Below are 14556 nucleotides of genomic sequence, written 5' to 3' on the forward strand. Positions count from 1 at the left end.
AGACCCCATTTTAAAAAATATTATTTGGTTTCATAGGTAGTTTGAGAATAATTACCCCAGTCATTAATTGAAATGACTACAAATACTTGGATTATTAATTATGTAAGAAAAATAAAATCAAACGCTTAACTATACATATCTAAAATGAAATGCTTGATGTATAATTTACCTTCTTTACCCTATGACTCAGTATTCCTTTTTCTCGTTACCACAGTAGCTCATGAACGCCAATGTTAGCAACGTTTTCCCCAAAAACGTTCTGGCCCCTCTCCTTCAGTTGTTTTATCTTATTTTCAATCTACAGTTCTTCAAAGGTCATTAAAACGTAGCTCCTCTTTACATCGTCACGATGCTTCTTGATATTAACTGTGCGTATCGTCAACAGGGCGAACCTGGTACTCCTGGAGCCGTCGGTGTCCGGGGGATTGTGGGTATTCCTGTAAGTGGAACTCCTTGTTTACATTAATAAGTCTTGGGTAAGGAGACTTCACGGCCGCATACAGTCAAACAACCAGGGTGAACCAGGGGAAAGTCAATTAACTAAGCCACAATCTGTGAAGTTATAAGCTACATATGTGGCTTGAATTGCAAAAAAAAAAAAGTCATTTAGAGCTGAGGCATTGGAAGAAAGAGAGTATTTTGATATGTTTCTATATTTAAGTGTGAGATAAGGCTGCCGTTCCAAGTATTAAAGTGACTTTAACTGCGCGTCCTGAAGTTTTTCTCAGCAGACAAAATTCTGAATTAACACATTAATTAACGTGCTGAAACACATTCGTCTCCGTGAACGAATTAAAAAGAACGTCCGAAGAAACGGGACACCTGTTTGTCAGAAGAATTCATGGGTTTTTAATCAGGAAGATGACGAGTGGAAAACAGAAAACTGTGGGCGACTCCAACGCCGGCCGAAGGGTCAGTTAGTCACGATGAGAAAGTATCCTTCTGCACGGATGCTGTAAATAGCCAGAACAAGGAGGTACCGTGAGCCAACAATAGATCATTAGTGAGAAGCCGTGCTGCTGCTGGATAGATTGCTGTAAAAGACAAATCTGAGCCGTCAGATTGTTGTCCTCCGCTGGACGTTTCCTACAAGCACAACTGGACGTCGGAGTAATGGGTCTCATTTTCTTTGACATTATGCGGATAATCACGCTCATCAATCCTCTGATGGGAATCTGTTGGTGCCACCGTTGATTTGAGAGATACGGTCCATCTCACCGGTCCCTGCAGACCGACTTTACCTCCTCGGGGTTTCCTGCCGCCAGAACGTTAAGCTTTGGCCCTCTAGAAGTGGTTCAGACGAGGAGACCATGTGACATGTCAACGTTTTCAAGAGAAAACAGGAAACTTTTGGTGTCAAAACTGTTAAAAAAAAAAATTCAATTTCACTTGAAATGTCATGCAAAGTGGACATTATTGGAAAAGGGTTCAGTCAGTAGGATCTAAACGGTGTCAAGCAGTTCGTTACGATGTCATGATGAGTTGGTGCACATTTGGAACCTTTACTGGAAATAGAAGTCTTTCTTCTTTACACAGAGCAGGACATAAAGCAAAGTCACGATCGCTCTTGATTTATTTTCACTGTGTATGTTATTACTCTCAGGGCCTTCCAGGCAAGCAGGGAGTAGCAGGACCCCCCGGTGATAAGGTAATTGGAAGAGTCTCCTGCCTAATGAGCCATGTCCTCTCAGCATATTCCAGAATGTTATTGCAGCAGATTCCTCTGGCAGAACCGCGGAGAGGGGATTCAGAGTAACTCTGTGCCGTTTCTGCCGAGGATATAGGGTGAAACTGGCGCCGAGGGACCCGTCGGGCCCGTGGGACTTCCTGGAAAAACCGTGAGACCCCTCCTCAACACCACCTTGCACACTCTAGTTCTACTCATCTGGTTACCTTTTGCTGTGAAGGATATTGTTCTAGTCATATTCCCAGCCAGACTTGTTGGTTTCCATGTAGGGCGAGCCTGGAAACGATGGAGAAGATGGGAAACAAGGAGTTAAGGGAGCGACTGTGAGTTCGTAATTCAACCATGACTTCATGTTTTTCTTTGTTCTTTTTTTAAAAAGCGATTGAAAAGTTACTGATGAGTCGAACACAATTTCAATTCCACAGGGAGAAACAGGAAAACAAGGCCCAGTGGGACCTGAAGGGCCACAAGGAAACCAGGTGAGACTATTTGACTGTTTGACCAAAGTTGAACGGAACGAATCCTTTGTTTCTTTATGAGTATTCTCTTTTTGTTCTATGGAGGAGAACTATCGAGGGAAATCTTAATGCTTTAGTTTGACTTCAGCCTTCAGAAAAGGTTTATGCTTCAGTTGGTCCAGCAAAGGAATGTTGTTCGTTAGTGTCACTCTCTCAGCTGTGAAGAACATAATGAATGTGTTTCCAGGGTGACAAAGGCGATAAGGGTCACACGGGTCCCAAAGGACTTAAGGGACATACTGGACACAAAGGCGATCAGGTGAGACAAACCCTGGAGTTCTACTGGTTTTCATTTGACTATTTCACTCTGATGAGAAGTGTTTTGATGCGTTGTTTATGTGTTGTGCAGGGACCTATTGGACCGGAGGGAGAAAAAGGAAGTCAGGTAAGAGCTTGAATTATTTGAAATCAATCTGGGGAATGAGCCTTCACAGGTGTCCTGATAGACTCACCCCTCCATTTTAACAGGGGGATACAGGTGCATCGGGAGATCCAGGAGTCAAAGGAGATCAGGTATTAAACACACTTCAGTTACTTTTTGTTATTTGTGAATGCAGCTTCACACCTTTATGTGTCAGTGGTTTCAAAAGATGAATCTGACTGATGTCTGTGTGTTTTAGGGCCCACCCGGTGTTTCTGGAATTCAAGGACCGGTATTCATCTCCAGGCTGACAGATTATTATTCCTACTTCTAAACTGCAAGTTTACAGACAGTTTAATTCATGATTTGTGTTTCTTCAATCAGAAAGGAGACAAAGGCCAAAGGGGAGATGCGGGCATTGACGGCAGACCGGGACAGCCGGGACACGAGGGTTTAGCTGGGCCAATGGGAGCACGAGGACTGGAGGGAGAACCGGGAATTCAAGGACCACAAGGCCCACGAGGTTTACCTGTAAGAAGAGATGCCACTGTTTACAATAGGTTACTCCAACCAATCCAAAACCAGATAGCTTTAACTATAAAAAGTACATACTTGATAGGATGGGTCAGATGGTGCCCAGGTGATGTATCCCAAAAGGCGTCTGTCGTTATTTCACCACCTAAAGATTCTTTTGAGATTCTGAAGTATCACTTTTAGGAAACTTTAGTAACTTTGGTCACTTTATCCAACAATAAGTCAACATTCTTTCTTTTCCACAGCAAAGAGACCTGACTACGCTCTTTGTCATGAGTTGGCTGGAGGAAGTAGATTTTTCAGTTGTCCATTGCGCCAAAGAGTTTGATTGATTTATTTAAATTTTTTTACATTTGTGTGATTGCCATCCAATAATTATGTTGTTAAACTTTGGTGTGTGAGCGTCATCGGTCAACAACACAGAATATGAATATTTCTCTTGTTAAGACAGTATAGATCAGTTCTTTCTCCTCGATAGCAACGGTCTTTTGGAGCAGTCATCAGTATTCTATAGGGAACCACACACAGCAAGTATTAGAGCATTTTATTTATTTTTTCTTCACATTATAGCTTTTTAATGAATCCCTTTCCAGCTCTCAGGTCTGAACTGACCTTTGATATTGTTACTTCACTGGCAGGCGGAGGCACAGCGCTGTGTGATTTTAGCTTTCCAGATTCCGTTTGTATTTTCCGTTCTCGTTCAGGGAAGTTGGATGGTGTTCAAGTCTGTGCAGCATCAAATAGCAGTCACTTTGTAATATTGATCTTTTGGAATTCTCAGGGCCCCAAAGTGGCGGACGAGAAACTTCGGGAGATGTGCTCAGCCGTCGTTGAAGGTGCAGTTTCCTCAGTCTGAACACAACACTCTTGTTTGAGTAGATAAGAAGGCGTCACGTTCATCTGATTTGTCTTTTTGTTATTCGACTATCCAGAGCAATTAACAGAGTTTATGAAAGCGCTTTTGAAGAAGCCCGCAGCCATCGGAGCTCCTGGCACCCCTGGGCCGGCAGGGCCTCCTGGATCCCCAGGAGACGCTGGAGCAGCGGGAACAGCTGGACCTCCGGGGCCGGCCGGTGCCAAAGGCCATCCGGGCTTCTTTGGACTCCCGGGCGCACCGGGTAAAAAAGGTCAGTGCAGCTTTTGTGAACACTTCGCTCAGATAACCAGAGCCGCCGATTTCAGCGAGCTTCAGAACACATTTTGATTGGCTCGGCCTTCCTGTGTGAGCTTCAGCAGCAGCGTGCTGCGATAGCGTGACAGCATCCAGGCTTTTCCTTTATTGTTCTGTGGAGCTTCCAGAGCAACTGACAGCGACTGCACTGAAAAGATATTAAATGAGGCCTTTGGAGAAAACAACGCCGTCATCCGAAGCAGCCAGCCACCGTCTTCATACTTCCACACCAGACAGAGCTAAAACAGAGCACTGTGTGGAAGGGAGAGATTCCCCCCTGCATGATATTAAACAATCAATGATTCACTAAACGGAACCGAGTCACTGTGGAGTCATTAAATCTTCCAATTACACACCCAAAACTGTGAGAACACACTGTGCCACACTGTGCCTCTCCATTTGATCTCTACATTAATCTGCTGCTCTGCAGGTGAAGCCGGGGAGAAGGGAGACAAGGGAGGCAAGGGAGAGGACGGCGTGGGGATTAAAGGCAGCCCAGGAGCTCCAGGTGCACCAGGTAAGGCTGCAGTCTTGTCATGATTAGAGCACTGCGTGTCATTGGGAAACGCTCTTGAACATGTCTGAGCATGTGTCTGTGATATTTTGCTCTTCTTTTAACAAGACTATTACCCATAAAGGAAGATGGATGGATGGGGCTATGTAGGGAGGTAATTTACATTAGGTAGGTAGGTTCCTTTAGGGATGCAGGTAAGTAGGTGGGTAGTCACCATGTAAGGTGGTAGGAAAGGATGCAAGGACATTAGTAGGTACGTAAGTGGGTCAGTCGTTCAGTAGGTACGTGGCTGGGTAGGTAGATAGGTACCTTGCTTTAGGGATGCAGGTAAGTAGGTTGGTAGTCACCACGTAAGGTAATAAGAAAGGATGTGAGGATGTCAGTAGGTAGGTAGGTAGGTAAGGAGGTAGGTATATACTTTACATTAAGTAAGCAGATAGGTATTAAGTTGGTGAGGAGGTTGGTTGAGATGAAGGTGTGTCTGTAGAAAGATAGAAGGGGACCTTATATTAGATAGGTAGGGAATTACTGTAGATTAGTTTGGTCAGTAGGTAGTGGGGTACCTTACATTATCTGGGTAGCTTGGTACCTTCCTTGATATAGGTAGGTAAGTAACCAGGGTAGTAACCAGGTAAATTAACAAGTGTTGTGAAGAAGTTAGCAGGTAGATAGGAAGGTAGTAAGGAAAAGTGGTACTCTACATTAAATTGGTGGGTAGCTACTGAGGTACGTAGGTACACAATAACGATTTGTGAGATTTATTCAGTCAGAACCAGAGGCATTGGATGCTGGACGTGCCACGACAGACGCTCGTACTCCTCTTCTAATTCTACTCTTCTTTAGTAATGTTTGATTATCCCCATTGCTCCCGTCGACACTCTTCCTCTATTGATCCCTTCCATATATCCTTGATGTGCAAAGCCATTTTTCCTGTCAATTGCACGCAGTAAACACAACTTGAGTCAAAGACACAAATCCCGCACCACACTTAGTAAGTTTTTATAAATGCTCCTCAGGTGCAGACGGCGCTCCTGGCATTGGCAAGGATGGCAAAGATGGAGAACGAGGTGAGCCAGGAAGCCCCGGCGCTCCCGGAGCAGCCGGACCGAGGGGGCCCTCGGGACCACCCGGCCTTTGTGACCCGTCAACTTGTATAGGCAGATACCCTCCTCTCTACATGGTCAGCGGAAAGAAGTCTCCCAGCTACAAACACAAATGAGAGGGTCCATCCTTTTGACACAGTCCAGACCTCACCCTGCCAGTGACCAGCTTCCAGGGGCTATTTTGTCCCACGAGCCCAGCTTTGGTGATCTTGGGGGGCTTCCACTGGATCCACTGTCTGAAGAAATGGGAAAACAGAGATGAGGCGCTTTTGTAGAGAACTGTAAAGACCTGTTATCTTGTACGTGATCTTGAAAGAGAGCTAAATCATCGTTGCTGAAGCGGCGCCTGACGACGGGCCAACAGGTCCACGAGCTGTCTGATACCAATATACTGTTCGCCATGAGAACTGCATTCAGCCAATTCATCCCTCTCATTCTTCCACTCAAGATCGCTCTTTTTAAATCCACTTGAACCAAGTAACCAACCACTCTGTCCACTGAATCCTCAAAACATGCAACTTGATGACATACGTCGTGCTCTTCATTTTCGGATCATAAATTTGTTTTCTTGACTTTGTCATTTTAAGAATCTTGATTGTTGTAATAAAGTTTGTATGTTTTGGAAGTGTTGTCTCATGAAGAGGGGATCTCCACACACACACAAAGACAACTTTACTTTTACGGAATGATCATTGATGTAATCTGCATGTTAGCATAACTTCAACCATCATGATATCTAAATATTAAGACTCTTCCCTTAAGATAATAGTTACCTTACCAGATGAGAAAATCTATTATAGAATTAAGTGTTTGGGCAGTTATTTCGCTCTTGATAAAGCTCAACCATTTAAGTCTTTTTTTTTTAATTTTCTTTGATTGTGATGATTATAGCTACTACCTAAGAAACAGGAAAACATACTGTATTTTTGATTTTCATGACTAAATCTAAAAATTCTATAGAACTAAATAAAAAAATCCTTGAAATATTTCAGTTCTTGTGTGATAAGTCGAAGAAACCTTTAAGACAACAACATTTCAGGTGAAAAAGAGTTTTTGCATTTTTGTTTTCAGAAAAGTTTAACATTTCTACAGCAGCGTTTTGAAAACTTGTTCCTTTTGTGCATAAGTGGCTGAAACGCTAAACACAATATAGTTTTCATGTTGGGCCACCAGTGGGTGCTGTTGCTTATTTAGGTAATGTGGGCAGAGAACAATATGCTACAATCAATGACAATGGGAGTACACAGGTGACTATTACGGTTGACTATACTATAGAACTACCAAGTCCTAGGAGAATATGTACTAGGTGTCATGACACTCTGGAGGAAAACTCTGGCCACATCCACACGAGCCAAAACTATCTTTTTTCTCGCCGGGGTTCTCAAAACAAGTTCCGTCCACACGTCACTATGAACGCGGCTCAACACGAGGCTTCAGGGCATGTAGTACACATGCCAGGCCTTTAGGGGCGCTGTGACTCATCAAACACACCAAAAACACAAAAGAAGAGACGGAGCACATAGGAAGTAGACTCTTGCTCTAGACTTCTATGTACCTCTGAGTTCTATAGGTCTGTGGCCCTGCTCCTCCTGCTGCTAGCATCAGTAGCTTCTGCAGCTCGACCGGAGCTTGTAGTCCGCCATTGTTGTGGTTTGATGACATTGCGGACCGCGGTGGGGGAGCAGAGGGGGGCGATTACGTCATCTTAACTATCGACTTTTCCTTAACCCCAGAAGTGTTTTGTGTAGCGGCCATGATAAGGACAGTCCGAATTCTCGATAAGCAAAGGAAAGGAGGCTCGTTGCTTCCTTTAGAGCCTCCTTTAGCTTAGGAACCACTGATGCTTCCTTTATCAAAGGAGGCGAGCTCATGCTGCCCCACAATTCCTTGCAACGACATTTAAAGGGACCCGCTCATCCGAGCGTTCGCGGAAACTCACGATGTCGGAAAAGGGAGCAGATCATGTAAGTTACCAAAGCAATAATCTGCATTGAACAACTTAAAATCATATAAAACCCAAATGTGCTTTTTGTAGTCCATTTTCAGAAACTTGTAGTTCTTTCCCGACCATGGCAGACGTCACTAACTTGCGCCGCCGTCGCATTAATATGACGTCACTAAGTGAAAGTGCGGTCCGACTGCCACACCACCGTCATCGCCTTTCACTAACTCCTTTAGGAAGCCTTCTAACACTTTCACTAACCCCGTGACGTCATCCATAGGGTTAAGGTAAAGTCGATAGATAAGGAGATAGCAGGGACAATTCAGACGTATCCAGAGTGTTTTTTCAAAAAATTCTATCTTGGGAGCCATTTTCAAAAAAGTTGTTTTCAGTGACTCCGAGCAACGTTGTCCTTTCCCAAAACACAACAAAAGTTTTGTGTTTTCACTTGAAAACTAACATTTATGGCAAAAAGCTGGACCTGAAACGCTGTGCAGCTCAGCGTTTTCGACAGCAAAAGTGTGGTTAGTTCTGCGATTTGGGAACCCACGAGGAGACACACATATTTTCATAAAGGACCATTAACATGCCTGTATGAGGGTTGTTATGGATATAATGCAGCCGGAGGAGGGCATTTCACAGTTGCCTGGTTACGAATGGGGAGAGTCAACAGCCCACCTCTGTCCGCTCAGAACAAACACCTTCTCAGATCAAACATGACCTTTGAGCGAGCGGCTGGCGAGGAGCTAACCGAGCGGCCATCCCACAGACGTTCCCTTGATTTAATAGATCTTATCACGGCTCGCAGACAATGGATTTTAAGACGTGCGCTCCAAGCTTCGTAAAATCTGATTCAGCCAAAGGCTGGCGCTCCATTTCCACGGCGCGCTCACAAGACATTAAACCTGAGGAATGGCAGGCGAGAGAAGGCTTCACATGGATGATCGAGCTGAGCTTAGTCTCTTAAAATACACTTTGTCTTTTAAATGTGGGTTCAATTCGTCTCGGACAATCACGGTCATCAAAAACAAAGCAAAAGCCATTTTTATAAAATGAATTTGTTCCAGTCTTTATTATACAATACAGTACAGGTGTCTTTCCAATACTTACAATATGCTACTATTTTAGAATATTTAGCACCAATTTATCAGGAAAACATGGGTAAAGGGTTAATAAATTCTAATAGATGCATTCAAACACGCTTGTTCGAATCTTGAATAATTTAGCGAGATAACTTAAAAATAACTCAAATCTGGCCTGTGTGCGAAATGTAACACTCCCTCCCGCCCCGCAACTACAACAAGCATTTACACAACCAAATGGTGATATCGACAGCAAATATTGGCGCAGCTAACAGATGTAACATGTAGACAGAAAAGGCCGATTGTGGTTCTGAGAATATTGTAAATTTGGATTTCTCCAGGCGTAAAGCTACTTTGAAGGAAGAATTTATTGTGTCGTAGCTTAAAACTAAATATTTCTACAAAATTCTTAATAAAAAAAAAAAAAAGCCTGCTAATGTGCAAACTAGCTTTCTAGGCGAGCAGGTGGTCACTGAATTTCAGAAATTTAACAGGCTATGGTAATATCATGCATAGAAATAGTATAACTATGCAAGTAAAATGGTGTAAATGCTAATGCTAACTGCAGGATATGTAAATAATCCAGAAGGAGAAACTCAGTTGTGGTGAACTTGGATTACAGGCCAAAGTTCAGACAGAAATCTGACAGATTGACGATTAAGGTCTCAAGGACTGTGGGCATTGACAAGTGAAGTCGCGTTAGCTAAATAGCCAGTTAGCCACGTTGACTGAAGACGTTTGGTAAAAACCACTAAAGTTTCAAACGACTCCTGCATCCGAAGCAACCCCATAAATGCCAGTCAAACTCCTTTTTACCTTCGTAGCGTCTTTAAGACTGAGCGGTGCCCGAGTCACAACTTCACATTCTTCATGAGTGACCGACCATCATGTAACCTGAGCGACAGGGGAAAGTATTTCTATCCCCCGTTCTACGATTCTGCACCTTTTTCTTTGGTAAGAGCGCTTCATGTTTTGATGAATGCAAGACAAAAAGACGTGACGGACGCGAGGGAAAGCGTCTTTCGCAAGATCAGTGGCTTTGGTCATCAAGAAAAGAAAACAGGTCTCCGATATTTGAGCTTCCAGGGTTGGACGAATAAAGTAAAGTGATGCGTTTTCTAACTCCTCCGCTTAATAAACCCAAATGAAAAGGAGGCGACGCGTTCAGAGAAGACGGCAACAAAGAGGTTAAGAAAAAGCTTCAATTACCAGAGAAGCTGACGCTTTAGAAAACTTGAAACGTTCAAATGCAACAGTGACGTCCCCTTTCTCTGATTTTATTCATTTGCCGTCTGAGGTTTGTGTTCTATTTCTGGAGTCATGTCTCTTCAGGTGTCTTCTAAAATCCTAAACATTCATTTATTGGTTGTTACCAGAAAGGACAATTCTGCCAATTTTATTCCAAGAGAAAGAAAAAGCTTATTTCGTCCCACTTTCAACAACTCAGACTAAACCAGAAAGGTCTCCCAGTTTATTAAAAGTACCACATTTATTTATGTATTACCTTTGAAAATGTGCTCAAAAAGAAGAATGACAGATTTGATTTAGTTTTTATTGACGAAGGTGTCGCCACTTCAGTTAGCAAGCGAAGCATTTAGCCCAGGATTCTCCAACATTCATGACCCAAAGAGTCGTTTCTGCGTTGGGACGCAAAATATTTTCAAAATTTGAAATTTCGAAAAGCAGCGAACACGAAGCAGTTCATATAGTTTGGCTAAACATTGCATTTATGTGGGTCATGCTGTTTAAGGTCGTTTAACCGTTTTACTAACGTTTTTTTTTCCTGCAATTTAAGCAACATTAGACGTTTTTACCCTTTTTAGTTGGTTTTAGTGATTTTATCATTTGTCATCGAGCCCACTGATTTAATCAAGTTTAGCAATTTTTGTGACATCTTAGCAAATTTAAGATTTTGTGCTGTTTTACCAATATTAGCTATTTTACCTATTCTAATTAATTTCAGCCCATAAAAGTGTTTTTAAAGAGCCTGATGCAGAGAAAAAAAAAATGGATTTAGAGCACTGAGCTAGCCGCAGCCTAGCCTGTCCCGTAAATCCGGCGCGTAGGTTTCAGCACCCAAACTGAAAAAAACTATTGAATACTAAACACAACGGTGGCTGAAAATGTAGGAAATTACAGATTTGAAATTAACAAACTGCTGAAATTGGACCAAAGACATGAACTCACTGCTGGCGCCTTAGCATTAGCATAGCGTTACATACCGGTGGGCATTCACTGTGGAGCCTGTTGGAGCTCACCCAGATGAGAAAGGACTAAGTATGGTCGATTCATCACTTCCTGCAGGAGCTCATTGGACGCCCCCCCCCCCCCCCCCCCCCCCCCCACCACCATTTCCTGCCACTGACAGTAAGAGAGATAATTCTGTTGATCGAGAGGATCCCTGCCAGGAGTATGACGGAGTGAGTGATGACAGGGACTGCAGGACAATGTGAGGATGGCAGGAAATCGCATGGCTGAACTTTGGAGATAATTACTGATGAAACGATACCGTTTATCGGGTTGCTTGGTCTCCCCTCCCGATAGAGGGGGAGAGTGTGTCGGTGTGTGTGTGGGGGGGGGGGGGGGGGGGGTCCTCGTTAATCTCTCTATATGTATTTACAGGAAGCATGCACGTGAGGAGGAGAAAAACTCTTTAGCTGCCCCCTTAGTAAAAAAAAAAAAAAGTCCCACGCTGCGCATCCATCTGAAGCTTTGGTACCAAAAATGAAAATGAAAAGAAAAAAAAAAAAAAAAAAAGAAGTTCTTGATTCAGACCGACGCCACCGAGTTCATAAATACAGCCAGGTCCACTTCCCTTTATTTCCCCTTGACATTTTTGGTGTGGGGTCTCTGCGCTAGGCTGGCGTAGTAGGCGCACTGGGTGGGGTCGCACTGGCCCGTGGGGCCGGGGGGGCCGGGCTGACCGTGGGGGCCGGGGTTCCCCGGCTCGCCCTGGGCTCCGGCTTGTCCTGGGCTCCCGTCTTTACCATAACCGGGGAGACCTGCTGGACCTGGAGCAGCAAGAAGACCGATTAGAGATGAAAAGACTTTCAAAAATTTGTTTTCATTTTTGATTTTAGCCAATAGATCATTAAGAGTAAATATATTATCATAAAACCTTCCTCTGTGAGAGTTTTCTTATAGATTGGATTCCATACATTCACTGCACTTTCTACTTTGTAAGTCTTATCAGACCTGGGTTGACTTGTACATTACAGTACGTGGTATAGAATATTAAAGACCCTGTCAGAGTGGTAGTTACCTATAGGTCCAGAAGGGCCTTGTTCTCCTCTGTCTCCAACACCTGGCTCTCCCTTTTCACCCGTTGATCCTTTCTCGCCTGAGAAGACAAGAACAGTCACGCATATTTCTGCACATTGTTTCGTCATTAATCCTGGAGACTGGAGGAAAGTCAAGAAAAAGAAGGTCTTGGTGTGATTTTCCTGTCGCTGAATTCACCACAGCAATGCTCTCATTTCCATATTTCCTCTTCCTGTCAGTAGGGGTATGAGTTAGTAGTGAAACAGGATCGTAAAGGGGTTTCTATCTTCAGCAGCAGCCATTAACAAGGTGGAGTGCAGCGGATGATATTATAATTTCACTATCTCTACATCACCGGAGTGGCAGGAATGAACTGAAAGTCAGGTTAATGAATGGAGCCGTGCTGTGAGATCCAGGACGGTGATTGTGAAGAACAGCGGCAAACTGATCAGAACTGAGAGCAGAGGGAAACACTGGCATTGGTTTTGGTTGATGGCTGGTTAGTTGGTGTGCTCGCTGGCTGGTTGATTGGGTGGTTGGCGGGTTGACTAGTTGGCTGGTTGGTTGGTTAGTTGGTTGATGGTTGGTTAGTTGGTGTGCTGGCTGGTTGGTTGATTGGGTGGTTGGCGGGTTGACTAGTTGGCTGGTTGGTTGGTTGGTTGATGGCTGGTTAGTTGGTGTGCTGGCTGGCTGGTTGATTGGTGGTTTGACTAGTTGGCCGCTTGGTTGGCTGCTTGGTTGGCTGACTGACTAGTTTGTTGATTTGTTGGTTGATTGGTCGCTAGCTAGCTGGCTGACTAGTTGGTTGGTTGGTTGGCTGGCTGGCTGACTGACTGACTGACTAACTTACTGACTGACTGACTGACTGACGAGTTGGTTGGTTGATTGATTGGTTGGTTGGTTGGTTGGTTGGTTGGTTGGTTGGTTGGTTAATTAGTCGCTGGCTGGCCGACTGACTAGTTAGTTGGTTGATTGGCCGGTTGACTGACTGACTTGTTAGTTGGTTAGTCGGTTGGTTGGTTGGCTGGCTGGCTGACGGACTGACCAGTTGGTTGGTTGGTTGGTTGATTGGCTGCCTGACTGACTGACCAGTTGGTTGGTTGGTTAGCTGGCTGACTAGTTAGTTGGTTGGTTGGCTGGTTGACTGACTGACTAGTCGGTTGGTTGGTTGGCTGGCTGACTGACTAGTTGGTTTGTTGGCTGGCTGGCTGACTAGTTGGTTTGTTCTTGTTTTTAGCAATGGATGGTTAACATGATGACTCCAAAAGCTGACAGAAACTGACAGAAATCGACAGGCTAACAGATCAATTAAGGTTCAAAAAAAGAAAATACATTTTTCATAATAATCAAGTTTTTTTTCATTCTGTTGCTTTAATAGAAATCCAAATAGTCATTTTGAATTACTGCAGTAGGTATGTCATTTTAATTTAATAAAAAAAAAAAAAAACTTAAATCCTTGAAAATAATGCACAATATAATGGATTTTTACATTTAATACTTCCATTTTTAATATTTGTATCTATTCATCACGAAACATGTGTTTGATAACTTTAAATACATTAATGAGTTGGATAAAGCTGAGAATGGTGAGAAACGTCCTCCCACAGTTTTGTTATATAGGAAAGTAACAAACTGCAGAATTAAGCCTCCTCTAGATCTTTGTCTTACCCTTCGGGCCCATGGGTCCTCTGGGTCCCTCTCCTCCGTTCTGACCAGGCATCCCGGGTTCTCCGGGGGGTCCGGGTCGCCCGGAACTTCCGTCCTTTCCGGGCGGGCCCGGGGATCCTGGGCGTCCCGCGGTGCTCTTCACATGGGCTGGCTGGATCTGGGCCATGAGGTAGGCCATTTTGGCTGGAAACAAGGAGAAAAGTTATTTTGAAACTTCATTAATCCAAACAGAAGGTGGAAATAAAAAAAAAAATCTTCCTCACCGTCTAATTGTTTGGCCAGCTCCTCCTGGATGAGCCGCCTCATCTGCTCCAGTGACACCGACTCCCCCTGAAGTCACACAGACGTTAAGGAGAAGCTGACTTAATAACCAATTCCTCTGAATCATCTGCTGCCGCCAAAAAATCTAAAACCCCACAGACAGAACTCACCCTGGGGCCGGGCTGTCCGGGGTTTCCTGAAGGTCCCTGTGACCCCGGCGCCCCCATTTCTCCTGGTGGTCCCGACATGCCCATCATCCCCGTGTGGCCCTTCCTCCCAGGGGGTCCCGGGTTCCCGGGCATTCCTGGCTCTCCTGATTGTCCTTTATCTCCTTTTGTACCTGAGTCTCCCTGGAGTGGAGGACAACAGCGACGTGACCCTCGATCGCAACTCCAAAACACAAACAGCTCAGGGAGGGAAGATTCCTCTGGAATTCAGGTTAGTCTACACTACT

The 14556-nt window shown here is 44.2% G+C and overlaps 2 protein-coding genes across 3 annotated transcripts in view; one reads left to right on the plus strand and one right to left on the minus strand.

Annotated features, from left to right (window-relative positions):
• The window catches only part of col9a1c (collagen, type IX, alpha 1c), a 36933-nt gene extending 30064 nt beyond the window's left edge, over nucleotides 1-6869 (plus strand). Inside the window, exons 24-37 of the mRNA XM_080485389.1 lie at nucleotides 386-439; nucleotides 1604-1648; nucleotides 1785-1838; nucleotides 1957-2010; nucleotides 2113-2166; nucleotides 2393-2464; nucleotides 2555-2590; nucleotides 2674-2718; nucleotides 2826-2858; nucleotides 2951-3097; nucleotides 3882-3936; nucleotides 4033-4227; nucleotides 4702-4788; nucleotides 5802-6869. Of these exons, the coding sequence (XP_080341515.1) occupies nucleotides 386-439; nucleotides 1604-1648; nucleotides 1785-1838; nucleotides 1957-2010; nucleotides 2113-2166; nucleotides 2393-2464; nucleotides 2555-2590; nucleotides 2674-2718; nucleotides 2826-2858; nucleotides 2951-3097; nucleotides 3882-3936; nucleotides 4033-4227; nucleotides 4702-4788; nucleotides 5802-6004 (1134 nt within the window). The 3' untranslated portion in view covers nucleotides 6005-6869. The remainder of the gene's footprint in view (nucleotides 1-385; nucleotides 440-1603; nucleotides 1649-1784; nucleotides 1839-1956; nucleotides 2011-2112; nucleotides 2167-2392; nucleotides 2465-2554; nucleotides 2591-2673; nucleotides 2719-2825; nucleotides 2859-2950; nucleotides 3098-3881; nucleotides 3937-4032; nucleotides 4228-4701; nucleotides 4789-5801) is intronic.
• Nucleotides 6870-11686: 4817 nt separating this feature from the next.
• The window catches only part of col22a1 (collagen, type XXII, alpha 1), a 66050-nt gene continuing 63180 nt past the window's right edge, over nucleotides 11687-14556 (minus strand). For both annotated transcript variants that reach the window (XM_080484793.1, XM_080484794.1), the window contains exons 56-60: nucleotides 14273-14452; nucleotides 14105-14171; nucleotides 13842-14024; nucleotides 12175-12252; nucleotides 11687-11923 (exon numbers count right to left, since the gene is read on the minus strand). In XM_080484793.1, the coding sequence (XP_080340919.1) occupies nucleotides 11730-11923; nucleotides 12175-12252; nucleotides 13842-14024; nucleotides 14105-14171; nucleotides 14273-14452 (702 nt within the window). In that variant the 3' untranslated portion in view covers nucleotides 11687-11729. The remainder of the gene's footprint in view (nucleotides 11924-12174; nucleotides 12253-13841; nucleotides 14025-14104; nucleotides 14172-14272; nucleotides 14453-14556) is intronic.

Source organism: Lipophrys pholis (genome assembly GCF_963383615.2).
Source record: "Lipophrys pholis genome assembly, chromosome: 17".
In the NCBI taxonomy this organism is placed as follows: Eukaryota; Metazoa; Chordata; class Actinopteri; order Blenniiformes; family Blenniidae; genus Lipophrys; species Lipophrys pholis.